The 20403-nt window shown below is 35.6% G+C and overlaps 1 protein-coding gene across 4 annotated transcripts in view; it reads right to left on the reverse strand.

Moving 5' to 3' along the window:
• MMS22L (MMS22 like, DNA repair protein) overlaps window positions 1–20403 on the reverse strand; it is a 133879-nt gene that overhangs the window by 24817 nt on the left and 88659 nt on the right. For all 4 annotated transcript variants that reach the window (XM_058734774.1, XM_058734772.1, XM_058734773.1 and 1 more), the window contains 6 exons: window positions 17733–17883; window positions 15631–15782; window positions 14618–14760; window positions 9161–9320; window positions 4740–4909; window positions 1807–2018 (listed from right to left, as the gene is read on the reverse strand). In XM_058734774.1, coding sequence (XP_058590757.1) covers window positions 1807–2018; window positions 4740–4909; window positions 9161–9320; window positions 14618–14760; window positions 15631–15782; window positions 17733–17883 — 988 coding nt within the window. The remainder of the gene's footprint in view (window positions 1–1806; window positions 2019–4739; window positions 4910–9160; window positions 9321–14617; window positions 14761–15630; window positions 15783–17732; window positions 17884–20403) is intronic.

Below are 20403 nucleotides of genomic sequence, written 5' to 3' on the forward strand. Positions count from 1 at the left end.
TGTCGGAAATTCAGATACAAGTGAGGCAAAACATTCAATTCTGTGAACGGAATCTTAACAGAGCACATGACTTCAGAAGAAGGAAAGAAGCACCACACTACACTGAGATATTAGATGTAGGTCTTAAAAAGTCAAGGCAGGATTTAACCCAAAGGTGTGGCATTTAAATAGAGAAAACAGTATGAACAACACTGATGTAGGGAAATGTAAAGCATTTTGGAAGGGCAATAATGAAACCAATCTCATTAAAGTTTGCATATGATGTTATGTCTTGTACATTTGGGAAAGTTCAGTGACAGATCACAAAGAGCTGTAAGAATACAGAATTTATTCCATGGGCAAAAAAGGAGCAAGTGAAGGTTTGGGGGTAGAGAAGTGTCATAATGGAATAGACTTTCAAGAAAAGTAATCTGGGGGCATTGTTTACGCTGAACCAGAAGAAAAGGCTAGATACAGTGAAAGTAGTTAGGAGACTCCTGCAATAGCCTGGGTATAATGTGATAAGGGAAGAGAGGTGTGAAAAGAAGGAAGCAATCACTTCCCAAAGGTTGGCCAAGGAGAGAGAACAAAAATATAAAGCTTCCAAACCTCAGTAACAGAACACCACACAAAAATGCTTATAAGGGGGAACAGATTTTAGACATGGAATTCTGTAATGAGAGGTGATGGATAACAGTGGTCATTAAAACTATCAAGTCATTAAAAACACAGAAAAAAATACTAGATAAGAATAATATACAGGCATACCCCCAGAGACAGTGTGGGTTCAGTTGCAGACCACCATAATAAAGTGAATGTCACAATAAAGCAAGTCAAATGAGTTTTTCTGGCTTCTCAGTGCATATAAAACCTATGCTTACACTACACTGTAGTCTAATAAGTGTGCAACAGCATTACGATGGCGTTATGTCTAAAAGAAAAAAAAAACAATGCATATACCTTAATTTAAAAATACTTTATTGCTAAAAAAATACTTTATTGCCAACCATCATCTGAGCTTTCAGAGAGTTGTAATCACTGATCAGAGATCACTATCACCAATATAATAACAAAAAAGTTTAAAATACTGTGACAATTACCAAAATGTAACACAGAGACACGAAGTGAACAAATGCTATTGGAAAAACAATGCCAACAGACTTGCTTGATGGTGTTACCACACATCTCCAGTTTGTAAAAAGCACAGTATCTGTGAAGTGCAATAAAACCAGGTATGCCTGTATATCACCACAGCATTTTAAAGTTTAAAAACTAATTTCATATGAAGCTAAATACTGCATGAAGACAAAGAAGTGATAATTTCTATTACTGAATCTTCGACCATTGCAGGTAAAAGGAAGGAGAAATCCTAAGAGGTTTCATTTATGCATCCAATAATAAAATGAAGTTATTAAGACAGGGAGTAGACCAACAAAAAGGACTTCTTATTGCTTCCTTTTTCATATTACCATTCATTTTTTCATTTAGTTATTATCTTTCAAAAATATAGCTAATATGTTTTTTATAGGAGAAAATACAATTACTGTTTATCTGATAAGGACTAAAAAAACATACACCTTTAGAACATATATAAGGAAAACAACAGCTATGTAAAGAAAACAAACGATTTAAAGAGCACTGACTCAGGCTGCCGGGAGCAAAAGTCATTTTAGTAAATCCTTAGATAATGTTTCTCAGGGAAAAGAAAAGTTTCTCAACTACCAGCATCCTAAGGGTTGCCAATACTTTTGGGACGCTTTGTTACTTTTTAATAAAGATGAACTAATTGGATTGTAAACACCACTTATTTTTAATATTTAGATGTACCTTATGACTTGTATAATGCATTTCTTTAGAAGTGACATCGGTGCAAGAGTGGCGGAGTTTCTCAGTGCCATCAGAAGAGGGTGTTGTCCAAGTCCTGCAACATGTGGTGAAGCTGGAAGAAACCGCCCGATGTACTGCTCAATGACATTCCCAAGTAACTGGTTCAAATAGGCATTTGGATTTTGAGACTGACAACATACAATGCACATGCCCTAAAGGAGAAAAAAGAGAAGAAATACTAAAAGGAAAAGTTAAAAAAATACTGAAAAACTTACTAATTTAGTCCCTAGCATTAATATCCATGTCAGAATGTGCAACCACAGTCCACAGGGCACTGCCAGCATCAACAGATAATGTTTATGAGGCTCAGGGAGCTGCTGAGCCTGTGTGACTCCTGTACTGTGGTACCCAACCACACATGTCTGTCTTGGGGGTGTACTCAAATGGAGCAGGGGAAGTGCAGGAAGACCAAGGAAGCTTCCTTCCTCCTCTCATACGCAGAAAACCTGAGCACCCCACTCATCAACTATATCTGTATGTCATTTCAAAGTTATGAAACACATTTTTAGGTCAGTTTTTATACATATGTCCTGGTCATTTAACTGAGCGAGACTCAGAATTTATACTAAAAATCTTCCAATGTAAGAAATGTGATAAATTAAAACAAAAATTGACGGGAGAGAAATGCAGAAGATTAAGACTCAGAATAATGACAATTCATTTGAAGAGTTTCATATGTCAGGCACTGTACCATGTGCTTTATATCCTTTATTTTACTTAAATTTCTTAAAAAACAGTGACTTAGTATTATCACATATCCAATTTCATAGCTGGGGAAACTGAGGTTTAGAGAAGTTAAGAGTTCTGTTGATTTAATCCCCTCCATTTGTATAGCTTCCATATGGATTACGGTGTTTGAGACTTAACAATTAAACCAATACCCTGAGAAATAGAAATTTTTTTCTACCAATGTTACTAAATAATGCATATTACCAAATATATATATAATCACCAACACAACGAATTATGTTCCAAAAGTTCATTTATAATTTGGCCCTTTGTGATTTAAAATGTGTTTTCCCAGAGAAATAATTAGAAATATTTGTCTCCATTTTAGCTATGAATAGATATTTACTCATCAAAAAATTTTGAAAGATTTGTAATAAAAGTAACATAGAACTGTTAAAACACTAGCAAACAACAATAATTGAAAACAAAAGGGCAATGAACACCCCTCTACTCAGTTTCTTCAATGTTTTCCTTTAAAAGAAAGCACATTATTAGAAGATGATGAAGTAATAAACAAATATGTTCTGAAAACTTTGAAGAGGAGACTGGAGTACTTTTAAGTAAAGGTGTACGTCTAAGTCAATTCTGCCAAATGGATAAATTCACCAAAATTTTCAGTTTACCACTTACAAAGTTTGTAAGCTTTTTTTTTTTTTCTTTTTCTGTTTTAAAGTAGGCTCCATGGTGGGGCTTGACCTCACAACCTTGAGATCAACAGTTCCCATGTTTTACCAACTGAGCCAGCCAGGTATCCCATAAGAATTCTTACTGTACTATTTTGGCTTAAAAGGGCCACAGAGAACATGTTTTCCAGATTCTTCTGCTGCCCAAGATTCCTCCCCACCAGTATTCCCCGACTGGCCACACTTTGTGTTTCTGTCAGCAAACTAAACTTCTTTTTAAACGTTATTGTCAACACAAAATTAAAGAGCCAATTAAAAATTTCTTAGAAATTATACAAATCTGTTTAAAAAGCCCATCTGTGGAAAAGACTGCTTATTACCTAATCAAATTCCATTCTCCCTTTCTTCCTCAGCTTTCCTTGCTGAACCCCAAATTAAGAAGCACTTAACTTCAGTATGAGACACTAATGAATAACAAAGTATGCTTCCAGCCCCATCTTCCTCTGAATAACAGATCAATATTTCCAAGTGCCCATCTAGACAGTGCACAGCACCTCAAATGAAAGCTATTCATAAATCAATTATTACCTTCACTCCCACATCTCTAGAATTGCCCATTTTAGTTAGCAGCACCACTATGTGTATGAAGACCCACTCGGGGTCTAGGAAGTATTCTATTGCTTTCTGTTGCTCCACAACATTCTCTGAGCAAGTACTTTTAATCAGAGCTCCTAAGTGTTTCTGCAATCTGCTGTGTGAGTTCCACACCTACCGGCTTAGTTCAAAACCCTCAGATAATGAACTACTCTTTGCCCTCCAAGTCTCCAATCTAACTCCCACATCAACTATCTTAGATGTTGCCACCAGAATTACCTTTCTAAAATGTAAACATGATAGGTCGTTCCCACTTCCCTATCTAAAATCCGCCAAAATCCATCAATAATCCATACAAATCCCCATGTAAAAGAACAAGTCCAAACTTCCTAGCGTGGCACATAACACCTTATAATATATGGCTCCTCCTGTATGAGTCGATCACAACAGAATTATTCGCTCTTCCCCAGTGTGTCATACTTTCTTCAAGCTCATGACTTTTAAATACTGTTCCCTCTGACAGTGCTTCACCTCTTACCCGTTCGGCTCGTTTACAACTAATCCCCTTTACAGTGTCTTCTCTCACATCTCTTCTTCTCCAGTTGGCTAGTGGACAGCTGAAGCCTCTAAGGAAATATGGAACACACAACTGTGTCTATGCTAGTCAGCCTCTTCTCTCAACTTTAATTACTTCTTGAAGATTTTGCTTTTTCCATCTTTGGTTTCAGGGCCAAACACAAAAGGAATTTAAAACTTGTTCAACAGAAGTGCCACATGTACACACATGCACTGAAATTATAATGCATGGTTTTCAAATCAGCAGTTAGCAAACTGTTTTAAGGCAAAGTTTCATTATTTATTTATTTATTTATTTATTTATTTATTATTTTTTATTTTTTAACTTTCAAGCAGCCACACTTACTATACCTGGAGATACAAAGGAAGACTCTTTTGAATTGCGATCAACATAGGTGCAGGCAGTTCCTTCTCTTGCTGTAACACTGTATGTGGCAGCAGTAAACAATCTATGATCCGGAACAGTAGTTTTTGGGCTTTAGAGGTGGCAAAGATCTGTGCCCATGATTTAACAAGAATTCCTGACAAAGAAGAGGAGTAACAGTAGGTATGGTTACCTTCTAACCAGAAAGTTTTGCCATTCCACTATGAAATTCATATTTAAAACACAAAGAACCAAGTTAAAGTAGGCAATAGAAAGAAACATGTATTAGGACTGAAAAGACTGATGTCATGTCATACAGTTCACTAAAGAGACAAGTTTCTCTCAGAGTTCTGTTCTAAGAAAAACATACATTTCCTAAGCAACTGTTATTTAATACACACACACACACACACACACACACACACACACACACACATGCGCGCGCACACACACACACACACATTGTGATTTGGCTATACACTATGTGAATATACAGATAGACTGCTGTAATTAATCAGATTTCTCTTTTTGCTTTGGCTGCTAGGTAATTCAGAGGCAAATTTATAATCCAACTTTAAGAACACTATAAGATCACGCATTATGCTTTTATGTGTGTACTCACTTTCCCTGGGCTCCATCATGCTACTCCACATTTACGTTTTTGATACCTTTATTTCTTCATATTTTTATCTTACATAAAATTTTATAGGCTGTCTCAACCCAGTTTACAACATGAAAAGATAGAGCTAAATTTAATTGTTAAAGTAGTAAGAAGGATTAGCTATAACACCTTGAAGCAATCACTTAACCTCCCTGAACTCCACTTTTTATAACTTTCAATTGTTTAATATACATAGTGAGTTTAAATTTTGATGCTGAAAGAAGAGATGCAGACTTCTTTACTACAGGAAATGTATTATGATTTCCTTAATGCTAGGAGTCAGTTGCTACCTTTGATGATAGTAAAGCCAAACAAATGAGCACCCTTTGTTTAATGAAGTAATTAAGAGCATTTATGTAGTTCCCATTAGAGTGTATTCCTGCTATTAAGGGCTTCTCTACTGGAAAAACAAATTTAAAAGGAGATCATTAAATGCTTGCCCAAGTGGCATTAGTGGTATATGTACTGCATAAACTTTTATATTTTATTCCATCTTAGAAAGCAAAAGAGATGATACACGTCAAAGCCATTTCCATAAAACAAAAAGTTTAAAATTCAACTCTGAAGGGAAACAAAAATACGCTTATAGAAGAATGTATTGATGTTAAAAGAAAAAAAGCCCAGCCAATAATCACTTCTAAGAACAACAAACAGCAACATTAATCTTCTGTTGTAAAAGGAAATACAATAATCAATCATAAAGAAACACAATGCTCACTTAGCAATATTTTAAATAACGCTGGCTTGCTCCTCATTTTTTTCAGTAGGTGGAAAACTTGCGAATGACAGCAGTGTAAGAAGAACTCACATCCTAACTAACGTTAATATGCCCATAAAGGGAACTGCCATCACCACTGACATTTTAAATGATTTATATCACTCTTAGGTGTCACACAGGAATTGACTTATAAAAAGCAAGGGCCTTCCAACCAAAAATGCATCACCTACCCTTGTATTTCATCTTCTGCAGTGGTTAAAACACTTTGCTGAAGATCTTAAGTTTTATGAGTTCATAGAAGACAGAGGAGATCCATTTGTTTTACTGCCAAATCAGAACCCTAGTTTTTAAGTTTCAGTGAAGAATATTTAAGTGTGTGGTATTAATAATGCAAAGAGAAAGAAATTTTTTAAGTAAAAAACTTGGAGAAAGGTTAAAATACACAGAGTAGCTTTGTTAAACAAACAAACAAACAAACAAACAAAACCAGTCTTTTTTCTGGCTATAAACATGCTACGTATTTAAGCGCTGCTGCTGAAAATGCAGGGGCACCTAGGTGGCTCAGTCTGTTAAGCGTCTGACTCTTGATTTCGACTCCAGTCATGATCTCAGTTTGTGAGATCAAGCCCTGCGATGGGCTCCACGTTGACAGTGTGGAATCCTGCTTGGGATTCTCTCTCTCTTCCTCTGCCCCTCTCCTGCTCACACTCTTTCTTTCAAAATAAATAAACTTAAAAAGAAAAAAAGAAAATGTAGAAAAATTGTGGGGAGCATACTTCTACAATTGAAAGAGATCTGCACTGTAAGAGTCCTTATGTGTTTACTTATTTCCTACTCTATGCATATACTATGCCTAAAAAAAAAAAAAAGGATTGGGATCATTATAATAGGCGTTTAAAAATGTATTTATAGTTAGAAAGTAACTTTACTCATTTAGGAACACTAAAAGTTACATTATGTTCTATTAGCTAAGTTTATAAAATTGTTAAATTCTAGAAATATTTATTTAGTATATTTAGTTAGTATTTATTTAGTAATATACCATCTCCTACACTGGAGAAGCTCTTTCCCAATCCAGTGCCCAATATATAACTCAGGAAATGTTCTTATTTGTTCAAAATACAACATGATAATGGGAATAAAAAGTTAAAAAGATATGGCCACTATCATAAATTTAAAATTTTAGTAGGGACAAACCAAGTACACAAATAATTATAATAACTGGCAAGCTATGAAGAATGTTGTAAGAGATGGACAGCTGAAGCTTAATCAGGGAGACCAAGTCTACCTGAGAGTGTGGAAAACACAGACTATTAGGATAGGCACTGAGGATCATGCGTAGAGTTTCAATTACAAAGACAAAAGAGGAGGAATGGCTAAAGAGAGAATGATCAAAAGAAAAACATGGGAACAGAAAAAGTAAGAGATGTAAAGAGAAAAACCATAAACATTAATATTAAGATTAAGAACACTGAAGACAGTACTCATGAATCAATCCTTTCTCAGAAATTACTGAGTTACAATTAAGACCTCAGATGCCTTCACCTGAAATGTGATTTTATCAACAGTTTGCACCTTCCACTAGCAGCCTTGTAAGTAAACAGCAGAGGTATCCCCAGTTAGAAACTAGCAAGGTAAATAAAACAGTTTCTGTGGTTACCTCACTTTCCCTCAAGTGAGTATGATACCCCAAACACACATACTTCAAGCACATTTGAACTCTAAAAAGTTTATACTTGCTCTTCCTCCAATTTGTTCTGAGCCTCTTACATAAAGAAGAAAGCAAGTGATCTGTTCCTAATTTTTAACATATAAAGGGGCAACATTGTACCAATATATTCTATTCGCAGTCTCTGAGATTTAGACAAAAGAAAAGAATACCGATCTACCTTCCAGTATGTCAATCATGTAATACAACAAAGGAAGGTCCTCAATTCTTCATAGGTCGACATATTACCAATCCAAATATGATTTTGCAGTTAGGACTATCACATATTTTGTAAAATAAATATATCTCCTGAAATCATAAATTTAGCTTGGCAAAAATCTAACAGAGACTAATAAATTATAAGGCTAAATGCTGAAATACTTATTAATCTACATTTTACTATGTTAAATTTATAAGTTATCATTTCTGTTTTCCTCTAAAATTAAGATGCCTGAATTGCTACTATAGCTTTCACTACATTCTACATCATCCATATTTAGACATTTTTGCATTCTCCTTTATCTTTCACAACAAAGATAAAAGGTTTCAGACAGCCTAAATCAGGTTTATTCATATGTTCACAAGATCAAAGGGAGAAGATATAAGGTTTTGGCCACAGAGAAATTAAAAAAAAAACAAAAACAAAAACCTTAAATTCTGTTATAAAAACTTCTAAGGAAAATTTTCTCATTTCCCTTTATCCAGTTCCTATTTTTGGTTAGTAACATGGTTTTAGTGAACAAAGGTATTCAAATTACTAACTTCCTCAAGAAGGATGAACTATGTTGTTATAGCACAGGCACAGAAAAAGATTTCTTTTTGAAAGGAGAAAACATAGTATTGTGAGAAGCAAGATTTGAAGCATAAATATCTCTAGTGCCATAGTAAATTCTTTCCTGACCTCCTTCACACAGAGCAGACCAGATAAATAGAAGTGATGGTTTCCTGATATTTTAAATTCTAAGAAAGCACAGATAAGCCTTAAAAAAAAAGTCCATTTTAATCATCCAGGTATTCACAGTGTGAGTGATTCACAACAGACTATTGATATCAAATTGGTATGAGTGTATTTTCTGTTTTGGTCATAATTAATTTTAATATTAACACAAACTGTAACAAGGAAAGTTCTGAAAGGAGGTGGCACAGGATAGGGATACAGCAATAGAAAGCCAACATGGATTATTGTAAGCTAAATCTTTGTCTTTCAAATTATTCTTATGATTGTATGGAGAACAGTGATTTAGTCAGTGTATTAGAATATTCCTATCATGATACTATAGGCTCAACATAAGGAAGTTTCAATAATGTCAGGAGTACATACCCATCATCCTGTAAGTCAGTTGCAGTCCTGCACTAGAAATTTTTTTTCCCAAATAAGGTTTTATATATTTTAATATTTCACCAAGGTATTCTAAGGACTTTGTGACCATGGCAGATTTATCAGAAAGTGTCTGCAGATTCCCGTAAGTAATACCAATAGCCTATAAAATAAGGAAAAACATGATTTAGATTTCCAAGTTTCATACAGTATAGACTTTGAAAAATAAAGAAAATTTCTCTTTCTACACATACAAGCACACACACACCCTTACATTTAAGTTTACATCTTTAACTTTCCAATAAATGTTCACAGCAATTAAAAAAATTGAAGATTTTCAATTAAAAAGAATGAAGTTGTACCTTTTATAATTAAAATAAAGGTTAAAAGAAGAATTAAAAAAAATCAATGGAACTGATATAAAAGAAGTTTATAGCCAAATTACATCAAGACTTCCAAACATCCTGGCACACAACTGGCAATCCCCAAATTCCTACAAGTAAAATCTACAAGCAACATTACCAAATTCTTACACGTATGACTTCTGTAAAGTTCAGTTATATGATATGGATTGATTTTTCCCTGCAAAATTTTATGAGCCATTAGATGCTAACTTAACTTTCTCAGAGGAAAAATGATGAGGCACAAAGGACAGAGAGAGGAAAATGGTGAGGTGGTAGAGAGAAATGTGAGGTGAGGCAGTGAGAGAAGAGTGAAGAGTGAAAAGGAAGAGAAATAAATGAAAGAATAAGTTGAGGAAAGGTGAGAATAAGAGGTGACAAGTCACAAAAAGAATCAAGAGAAGACTGGCTACAGATAGGTTAGAAGGTTTGAGAAGAGTAGCAGTTTTCAAACCATTACTGGTGACTTAGAGTGGATTTCAATGACCTATATCGGACACAATGGCACCAATACAGTTACATGATTTTTCTCCTGCAGCTCTCAGCAGATAAAACAAAGGAGAGAAATCAAATGGTTGCACTAATCCAAGGTTGAGGGTTTGTAGGTGTAACCAAAAGACCAAAGATGGAAGACTGAAAGGATGATGGTAAGAGTATACCTGCAGTAAGGCCACCAAGGGGTCTAATTAAGATGGATGGGGAAGAAGTGAGACCTTGAGAGGATGTTGCACTTGGAGAAAAGGAAGTGGAAGGTCACTTGGAGGTCTGGAGGCACAGGTGGTGATCATCAAAGAGTTCTCAGATAATCCAATGATGCCATAGCTCAAGGTTTAGTCATGGGAGTGGGCAGATGAAGTAGAGCAGAAGTGAAGATCACTAAAGACTTGTGGAGTTTTGAAATGAGGGATTAGGATAAGTTATTCGATGTGATATTACAGTTAGTCAAGTTGACAACAAAATGTAGAATGTAGGAAAAGAAGGAATCTAGTGAACTGGAGTGACTGACAGATGAAAACAAAAGATATACTTGATGAACCTTTTCTTTTTATTTAGCTTTCTGCCCTTGGTTCTCTACATTTCTTTTCCTAGACCAGAAGTTCTCAAACTTCTCAGTTCCCTTTCATATGCTTAAAAGTTGGGATCTTAAGGTACGTACTATTATTTGAGCTATATCTATTGATATTTACCATATAAAAAAAGAAAATTTAAATTATGTACTAGTTCACTTAAAAATAAGAAGCATTATGGGGCATCTGGGTGGCTCAGTTGGTTAAGCGTCCAGCTCTTGCTTTTGACTCAGGTCATGATCTCACACTTCATTGAGTTCGAGCCCTGCACTGGGCTCTGTGCTGACAGCACAGAGCCTGCTTGGGATTCTCTCTTTTCCTCTCTGTCCCTCTCCTGTTCATGCGCACTCTCTTTCCCTCTGTCTCTCTCAAAATAAATAAACTCAAAAAAGTAAAAATAATAAGCATTATACATTAACACAGTAAAATGTTTTTATGGAAAAGAACTTTATTTTTCAAAACAAAAAAAAATTAGTGAAAAGTGACAATTTTTACATTTCTGCAAAACTCTTTAAGTTCTGGCTTAACAGAAGACAGCTAGATTCTCATATTTGTCCCTACACACAATTTGTTGTAATATGCTGCAGATGAAAACAATTCAATCTCACAAATACATGTAACTGGAAGAGAAGTTATTTTAATAGACATTTCAGGTAACTATGGGAATCCCTCTTTGATATTACACCAAAACTTGACAAGTGATATTTCTTAAAGGTTAATTGTATTATGGAACTCAAAACCGTGTCAACAAATATTCTGTACTCTTCTGCATTAAAAGCCACTGCTCTATTTAGCTTTCTTTTTTTTTTTTTTTTTTAATTTTTTTTTTTTCAACATTTTTTATTTATTTTTGGGACAGAGAGAGACAGAGCATGAACGGGGGAGGGGCAGAGAGAGAGGGAGACACAGAATCGGAAACAGGCTCCAGGCTCCGAGCCATCAGCCCAGAGCCTGACGCGGGGCTCGAACTCACGGACCGCGAGATCGTGACCTGGCTGAAGTCGGACGCTTAACCGACTGCGCCACCCAGGCGCCCTTAGCTTTCTTGATGAATGTTTAATACTCATGCATGCTTTTAAAAAACGTGTACTGGTCATTTGGAAAATTCTAGTTCCCTGAGTTAGCTTGCCAATGTTGACACATTTCACTTATCCACTAAAAAAAATCCTATTTGTTAATATCACCACCAATGTCATCAGAAAAGCCTTTAATTATCATGAAGCTCTCACGCTCATAATGGCAAATGCTTAAGTTTTCCAAAATTCTAATTTTCTTAAAAGCTCAAATTGTGTTATTAGCAACAAACACCATCAGTTGCTTTCTTTGAAGTGATACTCATTTCACACATTTCTAAGCAAATGTCTGCCAAATACCCAAGTCTGAACAACCATACTTTGTTAGTTGTTCTTTCAAGATCAAAGCAGTCAGGTCAGCTTGTAACTCAAATTATTACATAAAGTGTTGTTTTTGGACAACCACCTCACTTTATATGAAGCAGGTGTACTTTTAAGTGCACTTTCCATTGTCATTCATAGGACATTACAGGACATGTACTCAAAGGTCAACATTTAATAAATTTAATAATTTACTGTTTCATTAAGAATATTCTTAAGTGAGACTGGGTTCTTTTTTTTTTTTTTTCTCTTGTGATTGCATGGCAGTGAAAATTATGACCACCAATATAACACTGGGCCATGGTGTTATTTGTGCTAAAGTTTCTGCACCGTTTGTGCAAATGTCAATACACTTTTGAGCTTTAAAATTCCTGAAAAGGTTATCAGCAACCCTCAGATGCCTATGAAACACAATTTTGAGAACCACTGATCTGATCTAGATCTCAGTATTTCTCTGTGTTTAGCCTTAACCTCCCAGGACTATAAGACATATGTATTTCTCAGACTATCTTAGGGATTTCTTTGACTCTATTTACTTGTCATACTATCATTTCTATGTAAGAAAGAGTTAACATGGTAGGCCATAGACTGCTATCTTTAAAAAGGTGTACTTTTAAGTACGGCCCTTGGTTGGTGATTGGGAACTTAGGTTTTTCCCACCATTTCCCAGTAAGTATGGCTCACTCAACCTAAACTGTCTGTGCAAACAATATAGTTTACACTGAATATCTGCCTCTCTTCTGGGAGTCTGGAATTTTCTAAGTGCTAGGCAAAGGGGGCCTATGTGAAAACCCTCGGGCAGACAGCAGACAGCATTTCAGTTGTGTTGTCACAATTCCTAGTTGGAAGAATTAAGCATGTCCAGTGCAACATCTGGGAGAGGACCCTTGGAAACTGTGCCTGGTGTCTCCAGACTTCACCCCATGCTGACTGAGCTTTGAATTCTTTCATTGTAATAAATCACAGCTGTTAGTACAACTATATGCTGAGCTCTGAGTCCTCCCAGAGAATCACATAGTACCCGGGAATGATCTTGGTGACACCTTACACCAATCTCAAACTAAACCAGTTTAAAACTGAACTCCTCACCTACTTCTCCCTCACCCTAAGTCATGTGCTCCTATTTCTCCTTAAGGTATCATCATTCTTTTAGTTAAACACAGTATTTCTTTCACATCCCTTCAAAATTTCATAATTCAATTTTTACTTCCTTCTAAATCAGCTAGTTTCTGGCCAACACCTTCACTCTAATCTACTGTTAACTAATTTTCTTAAAAAGTCATTTGATCAAATTAGACCTACTTAAAAATGTATAAAGCCTTCATACTGTTCACAGGAGAAAATCCAAACTTCTTAGACCAAGATGCTCTGAATTATTAACCTACTGAATGATCTATAAACTGACACTTCGCATATACTGTCTTACTATTTTAACCTTTGTGTTTATCCTGTATTCTCAGACAAGTAAAAAGTTAAGATCAAGGACTACTTCTTTTGTTTTTTCAAACCCCTAACTAAGAAATCCTGGCATAATACTATCTAGCATTTAGCAAACAATTATTATTTACTGAGTGATGAAAGAACAATTAATTGGACGGGATGAAATTAGAAGACTCTTTGGAAACTATTAGTGAAGTACATGACCTCTACCTCCCTTTCTGATCCTGTATGGTTCCTAGGATAGGTGTTTAAGTACAAGTGAAGATCCGATCAACAACTAAATAAAAGGCTCAAAAGAAATGGCCATTTCATATCTGCATGAACTATTACTAAATATTTTTAGGATTTACATGGTATCACTAATTGTCATACAATTGTACTTTAACTTCATAGAAACCACAGTGGAAGAATTCACATTTGTGGCAATAGCTTATACCTGTATTTATTTTCATTGCAGTTAATGCCAACCGCTCTGTGGGAAAATAAACCAACTTTTATTGTGAATAGCTTACAAAACCACTAATCCAAACACATGAACAACTTCAGCAAGGATGCAAAGCAAAGACTATCACATAATATAAATTCCTGCAAAATTAATAAATAAAAGTCAAATGCTGAAAGGGACTATTTATTATGGAGACAAAGCTAAAACAAATGATTGGATTTTAAGGCCCCAACTATAATGATATGAAGCACTTAGTGTTTATGCTAACTACAATAAAATTTTACTGTAAAATTTACTATTTGCTACAGGGTGGTAAACATTAAGTTAGAACTATTATGGACCCTGTATAAGGAAATCTAGTTCCCAAGAATCTGGAGAATATTGCTACCTAGGAACTTCAGCAATAAGATATTCCTACAATTGACACAAGCCTTAGTGTGAGGCTTTTATGTAGCATTCCTTAGTCATTACTTTTCATTAAATGTACTTCTTTTGCTGTCTTTAATATAATTGTCCTCAACAAATATATTCTGTAATTGTATTAAATCATTGATTCACATTTTTATTCCTCCTTAATTTTATAAGAGCAGGCAACTAATAATATGATTCATTTAAAATAATTCATTTTATAGACAAATTTCATAAACACTTCAAGTTTTTGTGAAAAATAATTATAATTCATCTGGACAATTATACTAATAAATGAAAAATACCTCAAAAAATAGAACAAGTGCTTTTGTAGGGTCTTCTGGACTGGATAAATATTCAACTTGAGCCTTTGAAAAAATATTCTTTACTTCTGAGAGATTAAATAGCAACCTTGTCAGTTCAGCCAACTGTCCCAAGTACTCTTTTTCTGTTAAGATAAAAATAATATAATAATATTCATAGGTTTATTATATAAATTTATGTTACATAGATGAGAGTAAGGAATGCAGCATTCATGTATAACATTCTTTTTAAAATAAAATTCAAATTTCCACATAATTAAAAACTTTCAATTAAGTCTCTAAGGAAAAGTTTTATTTAAAACCAAAAAAACATATACTTGTGAATACACAAGCCCCGAAAGTTTTTCATGTCAAGCCGATTGATGTAATAAGATATCACAATAAATTTGGGGCATTTTTTTCAGTCCAAACTTTGTGTGATTTACAAATGGCCATAAAGAATAGCTTTCAGAAAAGGAATGTCCTGTGGGCAACCAGAATTGAATGGATATTTAAAAAAATAATAAAGTATAAGTATCAGTCTGTGCATAATAATGTAAAGCAGAGGAGAGGTAAAATATCTAATATAAAATAGGAGAGAAGTATTCACAATTAGATACTTTTCTTTTTAGGGTGTTAACAGTGTGATATCTGGTTATTTGCTTTACAGTTCCACCTTTTTTTTGTGATTAGTTTCTTCAAGGTAAAAAGATAGCTTGTCACCTGAGAGCAAGTTTTTGTTCCTGGCTTCCAAGGAAACAAGTTCTTTTATCTTTATAGGAGAGAAATTTGTCATATATAACAGGGAAATATCAGGAAAAAGAAACAGGCTGCAAAAGGAAATGTACACACACACACACACACACACACACACACACACACACAACATGTATATATACACAAACATTTTATATAACAAATATATTTTTCATCTTTTTCTATTAATTTGTGTAACAAAATAGGACATTTTAAACATTAGTTAGCTATCTAGAAAGTAAAATGCCTGAAATACTTACCAACTGCCTGTCCAGGATTTATATCAATGAACAAATCATCAGGCACATAGAAGTTTTTTATATACATTTGCAAAATGCAACGAATCCATGATCTTACAGTTAAGGCTTGGAAAGATACACAGCCTGAATGAGAAAGTGCTTCACATAACATGCTGTAAAAACAAGTTGATGGATGTTAAAACCAAAACATTACAATATATTCCCTGAGTATAGAGATTAAGAAATAAAGGACAAATTCTAACATACCCCACTTCTTAGCTTGTTTTATAGACACACACATTAATTCAGATACACATTGCTGAAAATAAACACTAGATACACAAAAAAGTGTATTTTATATAACAATTTTTGCTTTCATCTATAGCAGTTCTAATTTTTAATATTTATTTTTGAGAGAAAGAGAGCATGAGAGTGCAAGCATGAGTGGGGGCAGGGCAGAGAGCTGAAGTCAGACGCTCAACCAACTGAGCCATGCAGGTGCCCCTGACGGTTCTAATTTTTAATTTCCTTTTTCCACTGATGGCAAATGTGTAGGTTTATGCCAAAGGCAAGAGGTAAGGAGAATAAGGTTAAAATGGGAAAATCTAGAAAGGGGCTTATAAGTAGCTAGGTGACATAATAAAGGAAGTGGCAAGTAGAAAAAAAACAGTGGCCCTTAGAGTAAATAAAAAGAAGTGGTCATGACCATTTATGTAAGAAAAGAGTTAATGACAAAGATTTCTGTGTGAGTCTTCTAACCAATTCCATACCCATCCCTTTCTTTCCTGCTATACCACTCCATAGGCAGTCATTATTGAAGAATTACAAAGTAACATCTGACAGAAAAAAAATAAAACCAAAAATCTTTCTGTGAAGCCAAAAGCCTGGCTGAATCTGATATTTAACCATTTTATAACTGGGGGGTAGAAAGGATGAGGGTGGTCTTAACCTAACTATGAAGTGCTAGGTAAAGTCAGAAATTTGAAAAATACATGTAAGTCATAACTCTAAAAATATTGCTTTGAAAAACCTGAACAGAAGACGTCCCAAAGAGTACACAGTGCTGAAGAACTAAGGTTGTCATTTATGACCTATACAACTTTCCAAAGTTCTTTAACACCTTTGCATTTCAGTTTCTTCAACTGTTACTAATACATCAAATACTATTTTTTAAACTAAACTTATTCCAGACAGTTTCAGCAGAAGTATTTAATAAATACTGTTTGTTATTATAGAATTAGCAAGCTAGAAGAGACTAAAAGTAATCCAATGGAAGTTGAGCTCCCTTACCTCATGACTGAAAGCCAATGAGAAGATGGCTTACTGACTGCTTAGTGGACTCCCTTATGCGAATACCTCACTGACTGCATCCCTCTTCATCTGGACAGGAACTACAGTGGTCTCCCAGGTTTGTGCATTTATTTTCCCTCATCTTACTATTCTTTTTCAAATCTTCCCGATTACACTATTTCTATTGTAACTTCATTTACTATATGTTTTTCCTACCGGAGTTCCTCAGATCTGTTATATAATGCAATAGGAGATACAGGTAAGGAAACCAGGGTTCAGGGTGATGAAGTGTCGTGTTCCTAATTGTACAAGAGTTGAGTCTAAAAATCTAGCTGTGAAAGGAAAAGCTATCATTGCACCTAAAAATACAACAATATACTTGTATTTTACAGAACCAGCAATATTAATTACATAATTTCTTTCACAAAGGTGAATATAGAAAGGTAATTTCAGGATGAAATAAAGGTAGTCCTACAAAAACAGTTTTAAAAAAAAGCTTTTAAGCAGAAAGTTTTTTGTTTATTTTTATTTATTTATTTATTTATTTATTTATTTATTTATTTATTTATTTTTAAGGCAAGCTACTGCCACTGTCAAATGCTGATACATCCAAAAGCAAAAACCACCAAAGTGTCAGTATATGTACGAAGATCAGTTTTTATTTGTGAAAGCTACTGCCACTGTCAAATGCTGATACATCCAAAAGCAAAAACCACCAAAGTGTCAGTATATGTACGAAGATCAGTTTTTATTTGTGAAAATTCTTATTTTCCTAGTATACTGATCTATCATGAGTTTCTATACATGTGCATACCTGAAATCAAGTCACTTACCTATTTTGTAGGCAATGACTTAAATATCTTGCTACAACCTGGGGCCAGATGATATCATCCCAACCAAAAAGCTGTATTATTGATATAACTGGCTGAGGCTGAAGATCTGATGGAGCTGTGCTGGGCATGTCCAATGCTAGCAAAGTAAAATCTAGATTTTAAATGAGAAAAATTTATGGTGAGGAATTTTTTTCTTTAACTTAAAAAAAATTAAAAATTTTTTTTGACAGAGACAGAGCACATGTGTACTCTTGAGTGTGGGGCGGGGAGTGTAGAGAGAGAGAGGGAGAGAGGGAGGGAGGGAGAGAGAGAGAGAGAGAGAGAGAGAGAGAGAGACAGACAGAAGGAGAGGATCTTAAGCAAGTTCCGTGCTGAGCATGGATATGGGGCTCGATCCCATGACCCTGGGATCATGAACTGAGCCAAAATCAAGAGTCGAATGCTCAACCAACTGAGCCACCTGGGCACCCTTATGGTAAGGAATTTTTAAAAACTATTTCCCCTCCCCAAATTATATCAATAGTGATAAAAAGAATTTACTCAATAATAAAATGTCACATGTAGAAATGCAGAACAAAAAGCAAAAACTGAACTATATTCATGTTGCCAAAGAAATTTCCGTAGTGATTATATAATCTCCAAGAATGGGTCTAGAATAATCTATTTCAGCATTATCATCGTGGAATCTATAATGGCTTCCTCAAATTCCAAATTCTACATCTGATGTTTGTACCCCCTCATTGAAAAATCCCATTTATTTTTATTTTTAAAAAGTTGTTAAATGTTTTTTTAATTTTTGAGAGTGAGTGTGTGCACGCGCGTGTGAGCGAACATGAGTCGGGGAGGGGCAGAGAAGGAGACACAGAATCCAAAGCAGACTTCAGGCTCTGAGCTGTCAGCACAGAGCCCAATGCAGGGCTTGAACTCACAGACTGTGAGATCATGACCCGAGCTGAAGTCTGACGCTTAACTGACTGAGCCATCCAGGCGCCCCTCAAAAAACCCATTAAAAAAAATATTTCTAGCATCTATTTCTCTCCAATCAAGCTAATGTACTTGCCACCTGCCACAGAGAAGACTTTGGTCTCAGGCGATGGATAGTCTTCCATTAAATGGTAATTTCCTAATAATAATCAGTGACACTCCACTTTCTTCAGAACCTACTAAGCCTAGGAACTAGAATTCCCTAGTTAGCCACATTAAACAAATATACTTTATTTTGTGATTTCCTGGGAATTCCCCAACTTAATTTGTATTATATTAGTTAATGTTTGTCAATAGACTGCTTATGAAGCACTGGCTCCTCTGTACCTCCCTCAAGCGGTGGCTGTGTATTCTCCCACTTCTCTCCTACACTTGACCTACAGATAGCGGAGTTTGCACCTTGGTCCTGAGGCTGCTTCTAGACCATTCTCCCCTTCCTCCTCTTGAAAACCTCCAGCTTTGACTCTCATGTCATCAGACACCAGTCACTAATTCTCCTTGTTGCATTCGCCTAGTGTTTCCTTGTTCATCTCCCCTCATTCCTTTAAGACTATATAGCTCACTAACCACATCCTCTCTAGCAGTGCTCCTGTCATAATCCTGGATGGCTTTTCTTCCGATATCCTGGCCTATCAGTTTCTTGAACTCCCCTCCTCAGCGAATCTATCTTCCACTCTATTTCAGCCATTTACTCTCATGCTGATACTGTGAGACTTTGGCATTAGCAATAAGTACATTCTCTCCCGCTTTCTGGCACCTCCACCCAATTGGAGGGGTTTTCCAACTCTCTTGTCTCTAGGTCTCCAACTCCCAACAACTATCTGATTCCACCAAGACCTACAATTCATTGATCCGACAACTTTTTCCCTGTCCCTCACTGCCTTCATGCCTTCTTTCCTTTTTTAGGCAGCTTTATTGCACGGTCCACTGTTACACTAGTTTTGCGTACTGTCCACTCCCTTGCTTCTTACTTGATTCTTTGTATTTCTCTGGAAAAAGCAAATGTTTAATTCCAACTCTTGGTCTTCTCTTGCTATGTACCTGCTCCAGTATAAATGGCTGGCAAGGAATCCTACTGACTGATCTCACTTTAAATTTAGGACTATAAACTAAGTTAGACCTTAGAGCTGGCCAGCATTCCTCATACATTACTCCAGTCTATTCAGACTTTTACTCTCCTGGAGGGCTACTGCATACCTTCTTCCCTCTCTCTGTCGTTAGCCAGCACCTCCTCCCCATCCCCACTTTCAGCTAATGGCTTTACTTACTACTTCACAAAGAAATGAGAAACATCATCTGAGAACTACCACAAGCTAGTGGCACATCTACCTAGCTGCCTCTTCTTGGACTCCCCCTTTTTAAAGTTTGTTTGTTTATTTATTTATAGAATGCACATACACTGGGCACATTAGCAGAAACATCAGGTGTAGAATTTGGAATCTGAAGAAGCCATTATAGACTCCACAATGATAATGATGAAATAGATTATTCTAGACCCATTCTTGGAGACCTTTATGATCACTGCACAGAATCCCAAGCAGGCTCCACACTGTCAGCATGTGGAACGTGACATGGGGCTTGAACTCACGAACTGTGAGGTCATGACCTGAGCCAAAATCAAGAGTCGGTCACTTAATCATCTGAGCCACCCAGGTGCCTCTGGGCCCATTTACTTTGCCTTCTCTTC

The sequence above is a fragment of the Neofelis nebulosa genome, chromosome 6 (genome assembly GCF_028018385.1).
Source record: "Neofelis nebulosa isolate mNeoNeb1 chromosome 6, mNeoNeb1.pri, whole genome shotgun sequence".
Classification (NCBI taxonomy): Eukaryota; Metazoa; Chordata; class Mammalia; order Carnivora; family Felidae; genus Neofelis; species Neofelis nebulosa.